Here is a 21,926-nt window from a genome sequence, read left to right as displayed (position 1 = left end):
TCAATTTTGCTAAAACAGATCAAATTTTATAAGTATAGTAGTTGAACCATTAAAATCTAGTTGAACAATTACATTTAAAAGAAAATGGCGTAGTTTATGGAGGTTAAAAGATGTAAATTTAGGAAACAATTCATATTGTTAACATCCTGTGTCCTAGCCATATTTCAATTTGGCTTGGTGTTAAAAAATATTAAAAGCAAACAAATAAGACACTTACTCTCTTTCCTTTTCAGTCAGCTTGTCATTGATATTATCTTTGATTGTTGATCTAGACCCCTTATGAATTATAGGATATCTGAGGGGCACTTGTAGAAAAAAGGAAATCATGGAGACCAAATGTGCAGTGTAACCGAGGGCAACAGCAATGCTTCCATCATCTTTCGCTGCAAATTCAAAAGCAGAAAGAAAAAAAAATCATTTATCTTATAGATGTAGCTGGGAGATAAAAACAAATCAGTTTCAGAGGAGAGCTTCTAAGAATTTAGTGGTACATAAAATGTTAATCACATATATATTAAATAAATATTTACACATTAAATAAATATTTAAACATTAAATAAATATGAAAATCTAAATGAAATAACAAAACTAAATGTCTACTAATTATATTTAAAGCTATTTCCTAGTGATTAGTGTATGAGAAAACATTCCACATATGCCTTAAGAAAAAGCTCAATGTACCATAGCATTTATTACTTTCTTAGCAGTTTTATTTTTGGTGGTGGTGGTTGGGGGGGAGGTGTATTATTGTTTCAACTCAGGGCTTCATATTTGTTAGGCAAATGCTCTATCACTTATTTGATCCGTGCTGCCAGACCCTTTCCCAGCAATTTAAAGGGAAGAATTAGTACTTAAGTCAATCATACATTGTAAAAATTACTCAAAGGGGGCCAAGAGTTTGGCCTAGTGGTAGAGTGCTTGCCTAGCATGCACGAAGACTTGGGTTCAATTCCTCGGTACTACATACATAGAAAAAAGTCAGAAGTGGTGCTGAGGCTCAAGTGGTAAAGCTCTAGCCTTGAGAAAGTCCAAGGACAGTGCTCAGGCCCTGAGGTTAAGCCCAGGACTGGCACACACACACAAAAAAATTACTCAAAGGCTTAAATATAGCACACTATATAATCATTATATATACATATATTACTACTTAATAATTTTTAGGCAGTATTATCATGTACTATTACACAGTTTCATTCATTTTGAAGTGCAACTAAAATAACACCATGCATACTTTAAGGAGTATGCTTTGATACTGACCAAGACAGTGTTGCATATGAAAATCTGGGAAATTTAAGATGAAATGAGGGAAGATACATTTAAAATAGTGCAAGTAAATAGTAAAAGGTTAAAAAACAACAACAACACGGTTTGTATGCTATCTTATTTATACAATGTAGGTGGAAGTAACTAGGAGAAGATGAATGTGTCATATAGTCAAACATAAGAATCTAGCATTTAACTAGTTTTATATAATCATATTAAAATTTAGCATCATCATCATCCAGATTTCTGAGAGTAACATAATAGAAAGTTCTAACTTTCCTGCAGAAGAAAGGCAAACTGATTGGCACACACTATTTCTAAAATACCTTAAAAAGTATATGTGCACATATGCAATCCATGCATTCACACTGAAAGATTTAACACATAATCTGAATACTCCAGCTGGCAAGAGAAAGGCTTAAAATGATTAAGATGATTGTTGCTTGACTATTTCCTGAGTTTTCTAGGCTTGCAATTAATTATCTATACTCTACCCTCTTATGCTAGGAATGCTAGTAGAGCTACCCATTCTTAGCTCACCCAGTCCTCTACCTGTAGACACCATAAGAGGTTCTTGATTTCTCTTTAGTCACTCAACAACTAGTAATCTTTTTTTTTTTTTTTTTTCCAGTCCTGGGCTTGAGCTCAGGGCCTGAGTACTGTCCTTGAACTTTCTCAAGGCTAGAGCTCTAACACTTGAGCCTCAGCACCACTTCTGGCTTTTTTCTATGTATGTGGTACCAAGGAATTGACCCGGGTCTTCGTGCATGCTAGGCAAGCACTCTACCATTAGGCCAAACTCCTAGCCCCAGCAACTAGTAATTTTTATTAGTTGTAAAATTAGTTGTGGAACTGTAGTACTTTATATTTGATAGTCACTCATCAACCATTGTTACACTGAGCTCCATTTTAATGCTATTTCACAGGTAAATTGAGGCTTAAGGAAATGAAAGAACCTGTCCAAAGCAGTTCAGCAGGTAAGTATGTTGGCCTGATCCTAAATCTGCTATCCTTGATTACTCTGTCATACTGTTGTAGAATTTTAGTGTTAAAAACCCAATATATAATAAACCAAGGTTTAAATGTGGGAACCTAGAATCTACTAAGCATATGGCACAGGTACAACTTTAGCTTCTTTACATTTTTCTAGTAATAGTAAAGAATGCATAAAATGTCTGAGTCCCTGATCACTTGTAAAGTGTTTGACAAAAACAGGCTTCTCAATCAATGTCTGTCATTATCTCAAAATAAACTCATGAGAATTCATTTCTACAGATTACTGAGTCATGCCCTCACTAAGTAGTATCCCTAAATATTTTTGGAGGCCACATCTTCCCATCCAAATTCCATTCAAATTCCTTGATTACTACTACAACATTTTGCTTCTGTCAAAACTTATATATCATACAATCTTAGAAACTAAAAGTACTGTATATTACAGATACAATGTCATACAGTATTAGAGCTAAAGCAATCTTGGAGAACATGTAATCTGACACAATCAACTTATTGATGAGAATAATGAGGTCCAGGTGGTATGGCTTGGCCAAAGTCATTGTGATCTACGGAAGAACTGTACCCACATCTCAAAATACTCCAATCTCGGAGCATACAGATATGAAGTCACAGTTGGGACTGAGTTCCTCATAGGCTGCTGAATGCTGCCTCCTTCAGTCTTAGGGGCTGGGATGCAGCTCAGTGGCAAAGCACTTGCCTACCAAGTGCAACGTCCTGGGTTCCAATCCCAGTACCAAAACAAACAAACAAACAAAAAAACCCAAAACAACAAAAAAAAAAAAATAAAAAACAAACAGGGGCCAGGAGCATAGCCTAGTGGTAGAGTGCTCACCTAGCATGCACAAAGCCCTGGGTTTGATTTCCCACTACCACATACTCAGAAAGAGCTGGAAGTGGTGGCTGTGGCTCAAGTGGAAGAACACTAGCCTTGAGCAAGTATCCAAGGGCAGTGCCCACAGGCTCTGAGTTCAAGGCCCAGGACTAGCAAACAAAACAAAACAAAAAAACAGGCTTAGCAAATAAGTATTCCTGTGAGCTAGGCACTGATGGTTCAAGTTTATAATGCTAGGAAGCTGAGACCTAGTGATGGAGTCATTCTGGACAGAAAAGTCTTTTGAGATTTCAGATCCAGTCAATCAGCAAAATGCTGGGCTCAAGATGTGGTTCAAGTGGTAGAGTGCCAGCTGTGAGCAAGAAAGCCAAGGGAGAATATAGGACCTTGAGTTCAAGCCCCAATCCCCAACCCCCTCCTCTGGGAAAGAACCTTCTTTAGAAGCAGAGAAGGAAGGGAAGAGGAGGGCTTAGAATAAAGAAAAGCTAATGCTTCTTCATACTAAGCCTTTCCTTTCCTATATAACCTGATAGAAAAGGATTTGAAAACTTCTAGAAAGAGCAATGCCTCTTATTTAATCAGTTTTCCAAAACAAACTAAAGTCAAAAGCAAACTAATTTTTTTGAAGCTTATCTGGTACTAACTTCAAGCATCTACATTTTTTAACAATAATACTAAGGTACTATTAAACAATTATATTTGCATATTTTGATATGACATGCATTTTTATTAAAAGAATGAACAACCATTCTTTTAATATCTCCTATCCCACCCCAGTGAACAGAACAACTTTGCTTAAATTTAAAGACCAAAAAGTATCTCTAAGAGAAGTCTATGCAGAGAAATCAGAAAAACCAAAGAGAAATAATAAACAATTAAAATTAAATAATATTGGAAGCCAGCTTTGATTCCAGTTATTCTCACTCACCATCATGGCCCTGAGACTCCTTGCTCCACCTATTAAATATCCACTTCAGGCCACAGAGCTTCACCCCAGCCTCACGGTTAAACACTGTGGTGTTGGATTTCTAATATTGCAGCTTTATATTAAAAAGCATTTTAAAAGGACTACGGGTGAAGCATTACAGGACCCTGGGGTATTCCAATACCCTCAAAAGGAAAACCACCTCCTGGTAGGGAAGTCACTTTCATCACCCCAAGACCACTGAACCTCCAGTGGGAAAATGTGAGCTCATGTGGTTAATTATGGCTGTTGCAGGCCACGCAACCTCACATGTCACATTTTCTTGCCAATCACGTTAGTGAAAAAACCAAAAGGTTTAAGGTTTCTAACATTCCAAGATCTGAAAGACTTTTTACCTGCCAAAGCCAAAACATGGCTCTCTGGGGTGTGCTTTTCCAGTAAGCATTAATGACGTCCATAACACCTAATGCACAGCAGAGGTTTGGGTTTCTTATTCTGCTCTGGGGGTTTTAGGAGGGTCACAGATGACAGTTATGTGGGTGAGAAGAGGTTGGATGGGGAGTGTGGAGGTCCAGGAGGAAAAAGCAATGAGCTGTAAGATTCAGGTGAGAGACAAAGATACTAATTCAAGCAGTGTTTTAAGGGGTTTAACAGCAAAACAAAAGGCCAAAGTTTCTCCTAAGTATTTGTTTTTAAATGCAGGAAGCCACTCAAAGGTGAAGTTTTTGTGTAATTTTTTTTATGACACTCAATTCCACAAACACAATGGCCATGACAACATAATAAATTAGTTCAGCTGTTCCTTTGATTTGTATGTTGGCAAACTATTCATATTCAAATGCATCCAAGTACAATAAGTGATCTAAAAGCTCTTACCATCCTGCCTTCCCAATCACTGAGGCAGCTGATCTGTAAAGGAACCAAGCACCCACTGATCCAGACAGGACAAAATATTTAAGATTCTAATCACTGCCACAGCATCTATGGACTCATTCCATGTTCTCAATGAGACACTGTTTGACATATGGACTCTCCTTTCCAAGAAATCATGCCTGCATAAAGGGATACAGACACAGAAGGAAATCTGGGTCTCATTACCACAAAAGGCTCTCGTGTTATGGATTACTTAAAAACAGGCATACACAAACATTGTCTTTTTTTTTTGTTGTTCTAAAACTAAATGCCTCAGTCAATGGAACTCTTTCACTGGAAAGTTTTCTCTCCTTGTGTCCAGGTGTCACTGAAACACTCTAACAATAACTTACCCATTTAGCAAAACATAATGAAGTTGAGGCTCAGGTAGAATTTCCCAAGCAGTATTAACTCATGCAATGTAAAGCCTATCTAGCAAAGTCTCAGAAATATTAGGGAATAAGCAGTCTGGAGTTCCTATACCAAGTTCTCCTACAGTGCAGCTGCTATAGGATAAAAAACATGGTCAGAGGTTTAGAAAAGGTTATTCAAAGTAAGAGAGGAAACTACACCATGACAGGACAATATGGACCTTAGAGTCAGGCAGACCAGTGATAACCTTAACTTCACCACTGGTTAATATAAGACTTTGGAAAACATAACTGGTTAACCAGACTTTGGAAAATATAACTAATCTGGGTTTCAGTTTTCCTTATCTTTAAAAAAAAAAAGAGCCAGGAGTGTGGCCTAGTGGTAGAGTGCTTGCCTAGCACACACGAAGACCTGGGTTGGATTCCTCAGCACCACATACCCAGAAAAAGGAAGTAGTGCTTTGGCTCAAGTGGTAGAGCGCTAGCCTTGAGAAAGCCCAAGGACAGTGCTCAGGCCCTGAGCTCAAGCCCTGGAACTGGCAAAAAAAAAAAAAAAAAAAAAAAGTATTTTCTTCCTCATAAAAGAAATTGATTCTCACAGTTCCAAGAGTGAAAGTAATAAATGTGATAATGTCATGTATGGTTATTACTGTACCTCTTTTCTCAAGACAGCACAGGCATCTTTGCTTTTACATAAAGATTTTCTGATACCCATCTGATAGAACTATTTCTACTATTTCATGTTCCACATACCTGGTATAAACTTCTAAGTGCCTGATGATATATTATGTATTCAACAAATACTTCTTGATTAATTTGATTATAAATCTAATGCCCTGGATAGGACTACACTCTTCCAGAGACTGTATGGATGCCTTAATTCCTGGTATACAGTCAGCACTTGACATAGAAGATAACAAACCTAGGGTACTCAATGTATTTACTACAAGGCAGTATCTTGCAGAATGCTAAGCCAGATTTTTAAAATCTAATACTACCATAAATGCTTCTTAAAATTGCTGACTCCAAGAGGTATGGGTAAGTAATTGAATCTTACAAGAAAATTAAACATTCATTTTAATTTCCCATTTCATTTTACAGTTAAAAGGCTACTCTAAGTTTTTTGGTAAAAGGATTATATCCACATTATTAGATGTTATAAGTGTAGACAACAATAAAAACTAGGAAAAACTAGGATACAAGGCACTTCAAAGAAAACAAAAATAGAATCAAGAAACCTCCCTGAGTGGATTAAAGCAACAGACCACACCACTAAAGCTATTCCCACTTCTCTTCCTGCTCCTTTCAGATCATTCTGTATTTAGAAGCTAGAGTGACTGTTAATAGCATAGCTGATCCCAGGCCAGGTCTCTTCCTAAGCCCTCGGCACTGCCCACTTCACCGGGAACAAAATAGAAACACCTCACAGAGGCCCCAAGACCCTGTCTGATCTCTCCTCCTTCCTCTAATATAAACTTCCCATGTGCACCATGTTCCAACCACATAGGTCTGGTCTATTTTGTCCCATCTTTCTCTCTTTTTTCCCTATCTTGCTCCTACCTTCCTTTCCCCTTTGCCCTATTTTTCCATCCTTCCTCTCCCCTTCCCTCATGTTTTCCTTGCCTTCTCTCCTCCCTCTCCCTCCCTTTCTTCATTCTCTACTCCCTTCCTTCCTCTTTTGTAATTAATTCAGATATATTTATTAAGTAGCTCCTATATGAAAAGCTCACATCATATCATTCCATAATAATAAACTAGAGCTAGTAATATTAATTTCAATTTATAAGTAAAGAATTAATGTGAGAGAATATATGACCTGTTAAAGTACAAGTTTGTTTCCCCCCCTCTAATCCTTTATTTCAAGTATGATACTCTGTGCCTCTATTATAACATTACCTCTGTACTTCTTGCCCTCTCTCCCAGCAATGTTTCTCCTAACAGTAGTATAATTAGCTTTTAGCCTTCCCAATCTCTATTAATGTTTCTCTCTAGAGAGGCCTCTCTCCTCTGACTACTGTATATGGAGTAGGTCTATTCATTCTCTATGATAGAACATGGTTTTATTAAGAACCTGTTAGTTTCCTGTTTAGTGGCTATCTCCTTCAAGGTATCACAGAAGTAAAGAACATGTGTTTTGTTTTTTCGTTCTTATATCTTCAAGCCCTTGCAAAGTGCCTGGCTTATACGTGATAGATAGTTTTTTAACGAATGAATGAGGAAAATGATGAAGTATGACCTTCAAAGCACCACAACTTTGCCTAAAATTAACATTGAAGCACATTTGTATAATGAGCAGAGATCTGAGGGTTGCTAGATCACTACAAAGCTTTTAGTCCCAGGCAATTCACTGATTATCACTTTCTCATGGGCTTGCCTTTGGATTTGTTAAGGATTTAAGAAAGGCAAAAATCTCTTACTTTTACAGGTAATGTTACATCTTACTTAATTCTCACAACCACCATGTAACACAAGTAGGGCTGTGCCTGGGAAGCTAACTCAAAGGTTGTATGATTTGTTCTAAACTACATGGTTTCTAGAATGGAATCAGCACAGGTACAGATTTTGAAATGCTTGGTTTGTCATCCTCCTTGTATTATGTCCCAGTGACTTATTTCTTGTAAGTGTGTTAATTAAAATAGCATTTAATGTTTCAGAACCACAAATAACTATCATTTCTTCCTAGGAAAATGGTAGTAAATCCTGACCAAAATGAGTAGTGCTCTCTTGTTGAATAACTTCTTCCCACATAGAAAACAGATATGCTACCTTTGGGAATAATAAAGATTGATATTTAGAAGATCTCAAAGTATCTTTTAGACTAACAATACCATTTTATTGCTAATAATAAGCACAATCTGTTCTCTTTGGCATATCTGCAAAGAAATCAGCAAAGACTTTTAATATAGGAATTATTATGAATTATGTCATAATACCTTTACTGTTATAGAGGAAAGAAATAACTCAAGTTAAACCTATAGTATGACAAGCTAAATTTTCAAATACCTTTCCAGTTCACTAGAAACAACTAGAACAGATCCATCTTTTTTTCCCCATGAAACTCAACTCCAAAGGATAGGGAGATTATTAATAATTCCTAAGCACCATACTCTGTTTAAACCCCATTTTAAATGATTTTCTTTTAAAAATTAAGTAAAAGATTCAGCAAGTGTTTTTTCATAATTAAGCTAAATATGTTTAGTCAGTTTCCCTATCAAAATAGGAAATCTGACTATACATACTCCCAATGCAAAAAAAAACAAAAACAAAAACAAAAAAAAACCCAAAAGGTGACAAACTATTTTGGATAAAGTGCTAGGCATACAGCATTTTAAGGTAACTCTATTCATATATAGATACATATATCTTTTGAAGTAAAAAAGAAATAAAATACCTTGAAAGTCCTCAGAATTAGGCAGCCTGACACCACATACAAAGTAATCCTTATGATCATTCTGTGAATTTAACCAAAGAATAAAATTAACTTTTACATATTTAAAGCAAAGAAACTATAAGCCAATTCCCTAAAAATTTACCAGGTCAAGGGTGATGCAGAGATACTATTGAGTAAGACTCAAGGCAATATATTAGCTGTTGGAGATGGATGAGGAGCACGTATTCACTCATATTATCTTTCTGAATTTATATATATATATTTAAAATTATCTATAGTAAAAACATGTCCAAGAAAATGTCATGTTAAATTATCATCCTAAAAAGTATCTTCTAAGCCAGGAACCAGTGGCTCATGCCTACAATCTTACCTACTCAAGAACCTGGAGATCTGACAGTCATGGTTTGAAACTAGCCCTGGTAGGAAAGTTCATTGAGTCTCTTATCTCCAATTAGACAGCAAAAAGCCAGAAGTGCAGCTATAGCTACATTCAGAATGCCAGCTGCTGTAGAATACCAGGCTAAGCTAAAAAGTGCTCAGGCTCTGATTTCAAGCCTGAGTAACACCCTCACCTCTAAAGACCAATCAATCAATCAACCTACATATCTACCCATCTATCAAGAGTATCAGAGTATCTGTACTCAATAGACAGATAGAAGTTTTCTGGTTCATTCAAACTCTATTAGGTTTCTTCTCTGAATTTTTAAAGTACATTTCTATTAACAAGAGAACATCAAATATAGTAAATTTGATTTTATGTTTTTGGCAGTACTGGAGATTAAACTCCGATCTCAGCAGACGTTCTACAATTCTTTGGCTTTTTAGTTTGTTTTCCAGATAGAGTCTCATGTTTTTGCCTGCAGCCTGGATAATGATCCTCCAACCTCCTGTGAGTAGGTGAGGTTACAAGCATGCACCACCACACTTATGAATTTGGTTTTCTTACAAAAACACTAATCAGCCGAGCGCACATGACTCACACCTGTAATCCTAACTACTCAGGAGGCTGAGATCTGAGGATCAAGGTTCAAAGCCAGCCCAGGCACAAAAGGACCTGAGACTCTTATCTCCAATTAACCTCTAGAAAATGGGAAGTGGGGCTTGGCCTGGGGTAGGGCAGTAGCCTTGAGCTGAAGAGCTCAGGGATAGCACTTAGGCCAAGTTCAAGCCCTGTGACCCACAAAAAACAAAAAACAAAACAAAAAAAAACCTTAATCACTTTTCCTGAAGGATTACTTGTATTTATTTTAAAAGAAACTAGATTCAAAATATAACATCATAGAAGTTATCGATATCTTAATAAACATGAATAAGTACATAAATGTGAATAAGTACAGGTTAATTAGTAATTACTAAAATATAAGCAGTACACATATACCTATGGGTATTGTCAGAGAAGTTACTAAAGGATGTGCATGAATAAAAAGATTATAAAAGAAACCAGAAATAACTTGGCATTCTTAGAAGAAATCCAACCACCAAAACAATATAAATAATTCAAAATACTCAAACAGACATTAGTGCCTGAATCACAGGAAAGCATATGATTTAGATCAGAGCAATGAATTTTGCATTAAGAATTTCAAATGGAATTATCTTTTGAAAAGGAAAACCCTTTTCAGAAAATTGAAACTTACCAAATCAATAGGATAAATGTAGGAAAGCTCAGAGAGTAATTGCCTACAACGAATTGTTAACTGAGCATTGGTCTTCAGAAAGAGTTCTCTAATGAAAAAAGAAAACAAAACACACTCATTAAAAAAAAAACCACTTGCAGGCTTTCTAACATTTATTGCTACATAATTCTTTCAGAGAGAGATTACATTGTCTATAGTAGGTCACTGGCATAATAGCCACATACTATCTTATTTCTTTTTTTTTTTTTTTTTGCCAGTCCTGGGCTTGAGCTCAGGGCCTGAGCCCTGTTCTTGGACTTTCTCAAGGCTAGAGCTCTACCATTTGAGCCTCAGCACCACTTCTGGCTTTTTTTTCTATATATGTGGTACCGAGGAATTGAACCTGGGTCTTCATGCATGCTAGGCAAGCACTTTAACCACTAGGCCAAACTCCTGGCCCACTATCTTATTTCTTAAAGTAAAGATAGTGTATAAACTATAGTTATATATTACATAAACTAAGATATTGGATGCCCAACACCATGCTAAGAGATAAAAAGCTACAAATCATTGACCTGCTACTACTATTCAACAGGAGCATTACAAATGGCTTTGTGCAGTTATTTCAACAACTCTAGTAGGTTGCTATTATTATACTCACTTATAAACAGTGGAAACAAGATTTACAGAAGCCTAGTAAACTAAGCAAGGTTTAATATTCATTATCTAATGAAGTCACTTTGATTTCAAGAATGATATATATGGTATATCCTTAAGACGGCATGCACAAAGCCCTAGATTCAATTCCTTGGTACCACATACACAGAAAAAGCTGGAAGTAGTGCTCTAGCTCAAGTGGCAGAACACTAGCCCCAGGACTGACCAAAAAAAAAAAAAAAGTGTCTGACTCACAACTATGTGCTGTAACTATCTCAAAAAACAAGCTATGGCAATGTTAGAAAAATAAAGTAAAAAGAAACTAACAAAAAGATATCGTAAAAGATGACTTGCTTCTCTTAAACTACTTGAAAAACAAGATCAATATAAAGTACCACAGAATAAATTAACTATGCAAACGGTCAGCAATTTAAGAAAAAAAAGGGTTAAAATATATTCTAGGTTAAGGTGGAATGCAAAAGTTGTAGAATATCTGGATTTCTTCTTCTTCTTTTTTTTTTTGGTGGGTCATGGGGCTTGAACTCTGGGCTTTGGCACTGTCCTCGAGCTCTTCAGCTCAAGGCTTTACCACTTGAGCAACAGTGCCACTTCCAGTTTTCTGGTGGTTAACTGGAGATAAGAGTGTCACAGACTTTTGTGCACAGGCTGACTTTGAACTGCAGTCCTCAGATCTCGGCCTCCTAAGTGGCTAGGATTACAGGTGTAAGCCACTGGTGCCTGGCTTGGATTTCTCAAATTTGAATAGACATAAATAATTACATTTTTGCATCACAGAAACAAAAAAAGCTGCAGAATGAAGTAGAATGCTTGGCTGTAACAAAACATGTATGTGGTGTTTGTGCTACATTTCAATCACAGAGAACCTAAAATCTTTGGAATTCCAAGTGACAACAGAGTTTTTATATTCACACTAAGCCTCATTTGATTATCCCAGAGCTTTTATGAATGAGGTGAGTTGGTGTGGGACCCTTAAGACAGACCACAAATGGAACTGACCACTAGAAAGATCAAATAACTGAAGCCCCACACATCAACCTCTAAAAAGAAGTCCAAGGGGAGCTGTAGATCAAGGAGCATAAAGAGTGTACCACTTTGAGAGAGCACCCTATCTCAACCTTTATACTTTTGTCCTCTGTCTCTCTTCCACCAGGTCATTACTTGTATCCTTGGCAATATTCCTTATAATAAAGAAGCCAACATTAAGGTTTCTCCTAATTTCTTTTTGCTATTTTAGTAAACTACAAATTAACTGAAGCCAAGGAAGGATTTGTGAGAAACATAGATCTACGATCAGAGACTTCTGACTGTAAGCAATCAGTGGGAGATGTTACCCTTGTGAAACCAAGTAGGAATAGACAGTGTCCAAACTAAACTAAATTATAGTATACTCAATTGGTGCTTGCTGGAGAACCTGGTATCAAAAGTGTTGTATATATGAATGAGAAAAATGATTGCTCTGATTTAAACAGCACTAAACACTAAATGGGGTCTAGCTCTGGCTTTGCTTGTGAACCAGACAAACAGAAATTTCCCATCTTCAAATTGTGAGGATTTAAGATCTGAAAGGTTCTTCTGAGAGCTAATATTCTTAAGACCTTAGTTACCAAGACTGTTTCTCAAAGAAGAATGCAGGTTGGCAGGACTTTCCAAGAAAGTGAATGAAAATAAAAGAAAGAATAGAGGTAGTAATGCATTAAGAATGTAGTAGGAAAAATAAAGAGAAAAACCAAAATTAACTATAGTTATATAATGTCAAACTTCCCACTGAAAGCTATTTGAAAATTAGCAAAAGAATAATCATATTAAGAAGAGGAAAAATAGTATTTTAAGAGGAAAGACCTGACAGCACATAAAAAGAAGGAACTAGAGATGGAAGGATTGAGGTCAGAGATTTTCTAGGCATTGCTGAGGTCACCCAAATACTTCAAGAAATATAAACAGGACCAAGTGCCAGGGGCTCATGCCCATATTCCTAGCTACTTTGAAGACTGAACTAAGAATAATCATAGCTCTAGGCCAGCCTGGGCAAAAAAAGTACGTGAGACCACATTTCAACAGAAGATATTGGGTTTGGGTGTAGTGGTGTGTGCCTGGCATTCTAGCTATGCAAAAATAGAAGAATGGAGGACCGTTCCTATCCAAGGCGATCCTATCTCAAAAACAGCCAGCAGAAAAAGTGCTGGAGGCATGGCTCAAAGGGTAGTACTTGCCTAACAAGTTAGCCCGGAATTTGAAATCCTTTATTACCTAAAACAAAATAGCAAGGAGGAGGGAGGGGGAGAAGGAAGGAGGGCAGGAGGAGGTTAAAGAGGAGGAAGATAATGATAAAAGAAAGTGAGAAAAAAAAGAGGAGTTAGTTTAAAGAAATTATTGAAATAAACACTGTATGTAAAATTGCAACGCAGAGGACAGGAAGAAGGGAAGATTCCAATATGAAGCAACAGTGTTGTATGTCCTGGAAAGCTAGAACAATGTCAGTGTTTCTGATTAGGATGACATAGTAACTGGTTCACATGTACATAATGCATGGCACAAAATAGGTATTCATGAATATTTGTGGAATCAACAAATGGTACTCTGAGATGAACAGAATGTACGTCAATACCAGCATTCTAAAGAATACTCACTTCCAAATCTACCATCACTGTACTCATGCTCACAGCAACCTTTCTCAGGATTGTATTTACCTTTTGGCGGTACACTCCTTCCTCAACTCATCTAGAGATTCCTTTTGGAGTTGAAGTTTGACATGCTCAGTTGAAAATGCACTGCCTGGAGAGAGAGATCGAAGGAGATAATTTCAGATGTAATACTGCAGACAGCCAGGGCTGCTTAATCATATCCTTTCTGGCAGGGCCCAGTCCCCCAACTGTGAGAGGAAAAGAAAAAAAAATCAGAAGGGAAAGCGCATCAAAGTGTAGAAGTCCCCAGTGGAATCAACCAGAACAAACTTCCTATTGATTTATTCTGCATACAAGTCCAGCCCCTAGCAGGAGCCAAAGAGCAGGATTCTAATCTAATACTCTCAGCCCACAGATTTTTGGTGGGCTGACCAAGAAACCTTGATGAGATCTCAAACTTCAGACTTTACTTTTTAAAAAAGACTGGTTAATTTATTCTCAACCACAAATGCTATGTAAGAGCATTATTGAAATATAAAGTACAGAGCAGGAAAAATTATCTGCCTTTTGATTACTATAATATAGTTCATATATCCAAATAGTTTTTTTTTAATGAACTTCCATCTTGGTCATAAATATAAGTGGTTTTAGTGAAAAATCACAGGGTACAGGAAATGTGTATTCTGATTTTTCCATATTATGTCATAAGCAGTTTTATATGTTGACAGTCTGAAGTTACAGCTGTATAAAATTTAATTCCATAAATGTGATTATAGGAATATTCCACATTTTATCTGATACCCTTATACAACAATCCTATTACAGAACATTTAATTTCCTTTAAGTGTTTGTTTTAGCATTCAAATGATTAATACTTATATTTATATTCCTAAGTTTTGTGTTTCTACAACTTTTAACCCTGATTTTGTGATCATAAAATCCTTTTACATCTTCCTGCTGTGAGAAAATGAGAGCTTCTGACATTCATGACAATGCAGGCTTGATTCTAACACCAGAAGTAGAAAGTAGTTTTATCTGAGCAAAATATTCACCACCTTAGTTTTTGTTTTTTTTTTTTTACCAGTCCTGGGTCATGCTGAGATCTGAGGATCTGGATTCAATGCCTCAGGACCTGAGCACTGTCCTTGGATTTTTTCAAGGCTAGAACTCTACCACTTGAGCTACAGAACCATTTCTGGCTTTTTCTATGTATGTGGTATGGAGGAATTGAACCCGGGTCTTCGTGCATGCTAGGCAAGCACTCTACCACCAGGCCAAACTCCCAGTCCCACCACCTGAGTAGTTTTATTTTCCAGTGCTGGCGATGGAGCCAGACTGGAGCAGGCTAGGCAAGTGCTCAACCACTGAGCCACACTCCAATCCTAAGCAGTCCTAGGGACACTCTTTCTCTCTCTCTGTCTCTCTGTCTCTGTCTCTCTGTCTCTGTCTCTCTATTGCACTTTAAAAAACAGTGAGTGGAAAACTCTACCCCACTCCCCAATAGAACTTAATCAAGGAACTCCATTTGTCTTCTTTCATTCCTAATATCATTCACCCCTTAGACTTCATCTTAATGATTCAATAAGGTGAGTACTAACACTACAACTGTATATAATCATGAAGGATTTCACCATTGAACCTCTCTACAATCTGTCTCCAGAGCTCTTGTGATCTGTTTCCATCATGTTTGAAATGCCATCTTATTATTTTCTTGTCTGTAGAATCTGAAGTGATGTCCCCTGTCATTCCTGATCATGGTATCTGTATGTCTTCACTTTTTACTTGGTTGGTCTGGCATCAGCTTAACAATTTTAGTGATCTCTTCAAATAACTGGCTTTGGTGGTATCCAATGTTCTTTTTCTATTATTTGTTTCTGCCTATTATGATTTCCTTCCTTCTGCTTGAATTGGGCTTAATTTTTTCTTTTTCTGTTAAAGCACAAGCTTAGATTATTCATTACAGACCTTTCTTTTTAATGTGAGTTTTTAAAATGCAATAAAAATGTTCTCTGAGGGCCAGGAGTTTGGTGTAGTAGTAGAGTACTTGACTAGCATGAACGAAGACCTGGTTCTATTCCTCGGTACCACATACATAGAAAGAAAAAAAAAAGCCGGAAGTGGTGCTGAGGCTCAAGTGGTAGAGCTCTAGTCTGAGAAAGTCCAAGGACTGTGCTCAGACCCTGAGCTCAAGCCCAGGACTGGCCAAAAAAAAAAAAGTTCTCTAAGCTTACATGCCTCCAAATGTTCACTCATATTCATTCAACTCCAAATATTTTCTAATTTGTCTTTTTTCTTCTTTGACCCATGGCTTCTTATATGCATGCTTGTACAATGTAAACAGATGAAATTTTCAAGCTATCTTTCTGTTAGTGGTTTCTAGCTTATTTCTACTTTGGAGAGACAACAAGCTTTGTATAATTTTAATAATTTTGCATTTGCTTGTTTTATGGTACCAAATATATTCTAACTGAATGTTCCATGTATACTTAGGGGAAAAGCTCAGATAAAAGATACGCTGTGAAGATCTTTCTTTTCTTTTCTCTCTTTCTTTTCTTTCTCTCTCTCTTTTTTTAATGGTATGAAGGTTTGATTTAATGGCTGCTTGAATCATGCCTGGAACCCTTTGTTTTAGTTATTTCTTCAGATAGGGTCTGTTTTTGTCTGGCCTGGCCTTGGACCATAATCCTTCTACTTCAAGCTCCTGTATAGACATGAACCCCCACACGTGGCTTGTTGAGATTGTGGTCTTGCTAACTTGCCCAGAATAGTCATGAACTGTAACCCTCCCAGTCTGCCTTCTGAGAAACTAGGATTTACAGGCATGCACCACTACACATGACGTTCTCTTCACTAGTTCTATCAACTGCTGAGAGATGAATGTTACGGTTTCCAAGTACAATTTGTGCATATGACTATTTTCCTTATAGGCACAACAGGCCTTTATCTGCCCCATGGAATCTGCAGGGTTTGTAGTTCTTAATACTGCTGTTCTAAGAGTAAGCTTATATATATATAAAAAAAAACAAAAACAAAAAACAAGAGTAGCTATTCTCCTCCTCCAAAACTATACCTCTTCTTTCCTGGCTTGTCCAAAATCTTTCTTGTGAGCATAAAATGAAGGAGTATGCAGAAGGTGAGAGTGGCCTTACTATTTAATGGTTCACACTAGCCCACACTTGGTCATAAATAATCAGTTCAAAGCTTTTGGTGAAGTTAGGCGCTGGTGGCTCACATCCATAATTCTAGCTACTTAAGAGGCTAAACAACATCTGAGGATCACAGTTCAAAGCCACCCAAGGCGGTAAAGTCTGTGGAACTTGTATCTCCAGTTAGCCACCAGAAAACAGCAAATGACACAGTGGCTCAAAGTGGTAGTCTTGAGCAAAAGAGAGCAGGGACAATGCCCAGGCCCTGAGCCCTATGACCGACCCCCTCGACCCCCTCCTCCCCAGCTTCTGGTGACTTGTTTTACCTTCTCATACAGAAGCCCTAACTTCTTCCTATCTTCTGCCATGGATGATACTCCTTTTTCCTTGTGCTGTCTTTTTTTACACGATAGGCTACCTGGCTGCCCTGAGGTATTAACTCTCTGAAATTTAGGAACCTGTACACGATTCAGCTTCTTCTTATTAGTGTAGATATCAAAATCCTTCCAACTTCCTTTCCTTTCCCTCTTTCCTTCCTTCCTTCCTTTTTTTTTTTCTTTTTTGGTTCTGGTCCTGTGGCTTGAACTCAGGGCATGGGTGCTATCTCTGAGCTTCTTTGGTCAAGGCCAGTGCTCTACCATTTGAGCCACAGCTCTACTTCTGGACTTTTTTTTTGTAGTTTAGTGGGAAAAGCCTTTCTGCCTGGGCTGAATTCATACCATGATTCTCAGATCTCAGCCTCCTGAGTAGCTAGTATTACAGGTATGAGCCATGAATGCCAGGCTTATCCTTCCAGCTTTCTGTTAGGTAGAGAATAGGAGTGAAATTTAAGAGCATTTTCCTTTCTTCCTTCCTTCCTTCCTTTTCTCCCACCCTCCCTCCCTCCCTTCCTTTTTTTGCCCCTTGAACTCAGGGCTTGGGCACTATCCTTGAGCTTTCTCTAGGCTAGTGCTCTACCACCTGAGCCACAACACCATTTTTGGGTTTTTGTTTTCTTCTGTGTATGTGGTATACCAAGGAATGAAATCCAGGGCTTTGTGCATGCTAGGCAAGCACTCTATCAGTAGGAAAACTCCTGAGGAAGCCCCTCCCCCTCCTTGTTTTTTTTTTGCCAGTCCTGGGCTTGAGCTCAGGGCCTGAGCACTGTCCGTGGACTTTCTCAAGGCTAGAGCTCTACCACTTGAGCCTTGGCACCATTTCCGGCTTTTTTTCTATGTATGTGGTACTGAGGAATCGAACCTGGGTCTTAGTGCACACAAGGCAAGCACTCTACCACCAGGCCAAACTCCCGGTCCCATCTCCTCCCCTTTTTAAAAGAAATTTCTGTTCCATTTGAGCTACTTGTTTTATTTGTTCAACATGGTCTTGTGCACTCTATTTTCTTCAAGTATCTGATGCCCTTGCTCTCTCTTCAAATCTATGAGTAAATGGTTAGAATAATTAGTATAGACCATGGGGATATAGGTTTCTTTGAATCTATAAGGACTCTTTTAAATGAGGAGTTTCATTGTTTCCAGCTAAGTATAAGACAGTAGGCTTTCCTTTAGAACGTATTGTTGAGAGAAGGCAGTTTCTTTATTTTAAACTACCGTTAGGGTCAAATAAAAAGACATTATTTTGAAATTGTGTTATTTTGGGGTTTTTCACTCCTAAGGATAGCTGTCTTTCTTGTTTTCCACTGGACAGATATAAAAGTTCATAGTCACTTTAGGCTCTACTCTCCACCTTTGTACCATACCAGGCGCTTATATCATGAGGCCTAACCAGATCAAGAGTCCATTATAATTTAAAAGCAGTGAAAGTAACTATTAAAAGAAGTTACTCAGATATACAGAAAATGGGCCAGAAAGCACACCCACTCTGATTATTGCTCTGGCTGGTTACTGATCTTAACATTTGAAAATTTCAAAAATGAAGCTTCTAAGGACACTCTGCCAGAAACCTCCACTGCAGCCTTCTCCGTTTCTGCTCTGGATCAGTTTTTCTCTACACTAGCTTTCTCACCCTAACAGTCCTATCGACTTTGGACCAAAATCTTTGCTCACCTGATGGTTTCCTCCTTTTGTTCTCACCATGTCTATGGATTTATTCTAAATGTACTATTATGTCAAAGGGAGAGAAAGAATGCAAATGTGCTTGGATTTACATCTTCCAAAAATGCTATCTGAAATACTTGGCTCTGTCCAGGTATATACAATGTTCCAATCAGTTGAGTAAAATGGCACCTCTATTCAACATGAGCACCATAATTTTAATAACCAAATGTCAATGTTGGCTGCTGTAAATCTAATAGTGAAAGATTATGAATCTTGCTTCCACCAACAAAACAAAAAACGAATTCTTCAAGCTTTCTCTCCCCAGAGAGTTTGGTCTCAGATTGGCCAATGGCCAGCTCCCATCAAAGTTACAGTTAAAAGCGATAGACAATCATTCTTCTGGGTTTTCCACATCGTGTTAGATGACCAAAAGGAATACATTTGCACTACTCTGGCTTTTCTCCCTTCTAAAATGCCTCTTCTGTACTATGATTTATTATGCTGCCCTTCTCAAGGGCTAATAGATATTTCTTGCTTAACTTTTGCAAAATTGCAATTGACTATATTTCATTATGATGTTTAAAAGCCTCGACATGAGAAATTACATGTTAAATTCCTCTCAGAATTTAGTGCTAAGAAAAGTTTTTCCTCTCATTAAAGAACTGATAAGTTCCCTTGCAGCAGGGAATGGGGAGCAACTGATACCTTTCCCAGCTCTCTCTGTCTATATGACTGGTTTGACTGTTGAGGTCCATTTTACTTCCAAAGGAGAAAAGGCAGGCCTTTAGAGGCCAGTGCACTGTATACAGTGTACTGTCTAAAATTTCTGATGTAGGAAATAGAAAGATTCCTTAACTTTCTGACTTGGGAATCAGAAAGACAGAGGTTGAAATCCTACCTATTTGATTTTCAAGACTTGTTACAAGTTTTTTTTTGTTTGTTTGTTTGGTTGGTTTTTTAGTGTGAGTATGGGGTAGGGAGAGGAAGAGGGAGAGTGTGTATATTTAGCTCAGACTCCACAGAACTTAGAATCCTCCTTTCTTTTGCTCAGGGAAAAAAGGGTCAAGGATATCATTTAGGCCTTGAATTCAAGACCCAGGACTGACACATGTACTCAAGACCCAGGACTGGGGTGTACACACATGCAAATACATATACATACACAAGTATATGCATATATACAAACACACACAAAATTAGAAAAGTAAACTGGGTGCTTGTGGCTCAAACCTTTCATTTCTAGCTACTCAGGAGGGTAAGATCTATGGATTATGATTTGAAGCTAAAGCAGGAGAGCCCATAAAACTCTCATTTTCTCCAGTTAACCACCCAAAAAGCCAGAAGTCGAGCTGTGGCTCAAGTAGCAGTGTTCCATTCTTGAGTGAAAAAACTAAGGGATAGCATTCAGTACTGGCAATGAATCAAGGAAGGAAGAAAGAAAGGGAGGGAGGGAGGGAGAGAAAGAAAGAAAAGGAGAAAGAGAGAAAGAGAGAAAGGGAGAAAGGGAGAAAGAAAAAAAATGTAAGGAATAAAACTGTGGTTCAAAGTAGTAGAGTTCTAGACTTGAGTGAAAGAGCTCAGGGACAGCAATCAGGCCTTAAGTTCAAGCCCCATGACTGACAAATTAAAAAAAAAAAAAAAAAGAAGAAGAAGTAGAGAAGTAACTTTATGAGCCTCAACCTTTTGATAGAAACTAAAGTAGTAAATCAGATCCACTGTGGATGTTTATTTTAGTGAGGACACAGGCCAAAAGAATACAGGAATTTATTGACCAAGCAGAAGATAGTAAAATGGAAAAGAGCCATATAAATGTCACCTTAACTCCTCAAATGTCTCAGAGAAATGGCAAGAAACTATCATAATGGATGAAAATTTCATATAAAACATTTGCTATTTTGGCAATAACTTCTTCTTCTTTGAAATTGTCAAGAAAAATTATTTCTACAAATCTGAGCACTAAAAGCTGACAACTGATTTCTGCTGAATGCTATGTCATCAAAAGAATGTTTGTGTTCTTGCTTCCCACAAGGAAGCTGCAGGTCTTTGCAAAGGACTCCCAATTCTACCCCTCAAAATGTGGCTTCTCTGTATCTCACCGGCTGGATTTACTGGATTTTACAACAGAGTAAGTAACTTCAGCTGGATGCACTAGAGAAAGCAGTAAGGATATTTTGCTTAATGGAAAAAGACAGACCTTAAAGTCAAATAATCCATATTTGGATTTGTCACATAACTGTGCCCTTACAAACTATCACTGAGTTCTAGTTTTCCACATATGGGAAAAAAGTAAAAATTTTCTCTTATGATTAAGAATTAAATGATATGTCATAAATAATATCTGGCATGTTACAGTATTTTAGTATGTTAATTATTTTATAAGATTTATGCAAGGTTTGAAACATGGAATAATGAGAAAAGCACCAAAAGGTCTGGAGTTCACATTATCAACTTTGTTCCCTATTGTCTGTGTTCTTGGTCAAGTTATTTACATCCTAGTACCTCTTATAAAAAATGAAGAGAACAATTTAGCTTATCTTCTATTACTGGGTTTTTAAAGACTATAGATGACAATCTATATACAGGCACTTTCTAAGTGAGAAGTAATCCATGTTTGTTAAATTTACAATTGAGAAATGAATTGTATGGGGCTGGGAGCGTAGCCTAGTGGTAGAGTGCTTGCCTAGCATGCACGAAGCCCTGGGTTTGATTCCTCGGTACCATATAACACAGAAAAAGCCAGAAGTAGTGCTGTGGCTCAAGTGGTAGAGTGCTAGCTTTGAGGAAAGCCAAAGGACAGTGCTCCAAGACCCAGGACTGGCAAAAACAAAACAAAACAACAACAAAAACTAATTGTAGGTTTGGGGCATGGCTCAAGTGGTAAAGTGCTTCCTTTGCAAGGAGGCTTTGGGTTAAATCTAAGGTATCATAAAAACCAAACACAAAGCTTATTTGCATGAAAACTAGGTTCCTTTCAACTAGGATATTACACATCTGCAATGCCAGATTACCAGATAGAGGGAAGCAATACGTAACAAAAGGACTGATGGTTCAGTTCTGTCCCTAGAAAAACCAAGACCCTGATAACAAGAATTACGTGCATGGCTCAAGTGGTAGAGTT

At 37.5% G+C, this 21,926-nt stretch overlaps 1 protein-coding gene across 3 annotated transcripts in view; it reads right to left on the bottom strand.

Moving 5' to 3' along the window:
• The window catches only part of Uvrag (UV radiation resistance associated), a 300,747-nt gene that overhangs the window by 119,816 nt on the left and 159,005 nt on the right, over window positions 1-21,926 (bottom strand). For 2 of the 3 annotated variants that reach the window (XM_090348440.1, XM_090348441.1), the window contains 4 exons: window positions 13,693-13,777; window positions 10,349-10,436; window positions 8,712-8,772; window positions 218-383 (listed from right to left, as the gene is read on the bottom strand). In XM_090348440.1, the coding sequence (XP_090204566.1) occupies window positions 218-383; window positions 8,712-8,772; window positions 10,349-10,436; window positions 13,693-13,777 (400 nt within the window). The remainder of the gene's footprint in view (window positions 1-217; window positions 384-8,711; window positions 8,773-10,348; window positions 10,437-13,692; window positions 13,778-21,926) is intronic. The other variant, XM_090348443.1, reaches the window with a different exon arrangement.

This window comes from Megascapheus bottae, chromosome 16, assembly GCF_031878675.1.
Source record: "Megascapheus bottae isolate mThoBot1 chromosome 16, mThoBot2.hap1, whole genome shotgun sequence".
NCBI lineage: Eukaryota > Metazoa > Chordata > Mammalia > Rodentia > Geomyidae > Megascapheus > Megascapheus bottae.
Note: the sequence above shows the minus strand (reverse complement) of the source record. Positions and strands in the feature narration are given on the sequence as shown.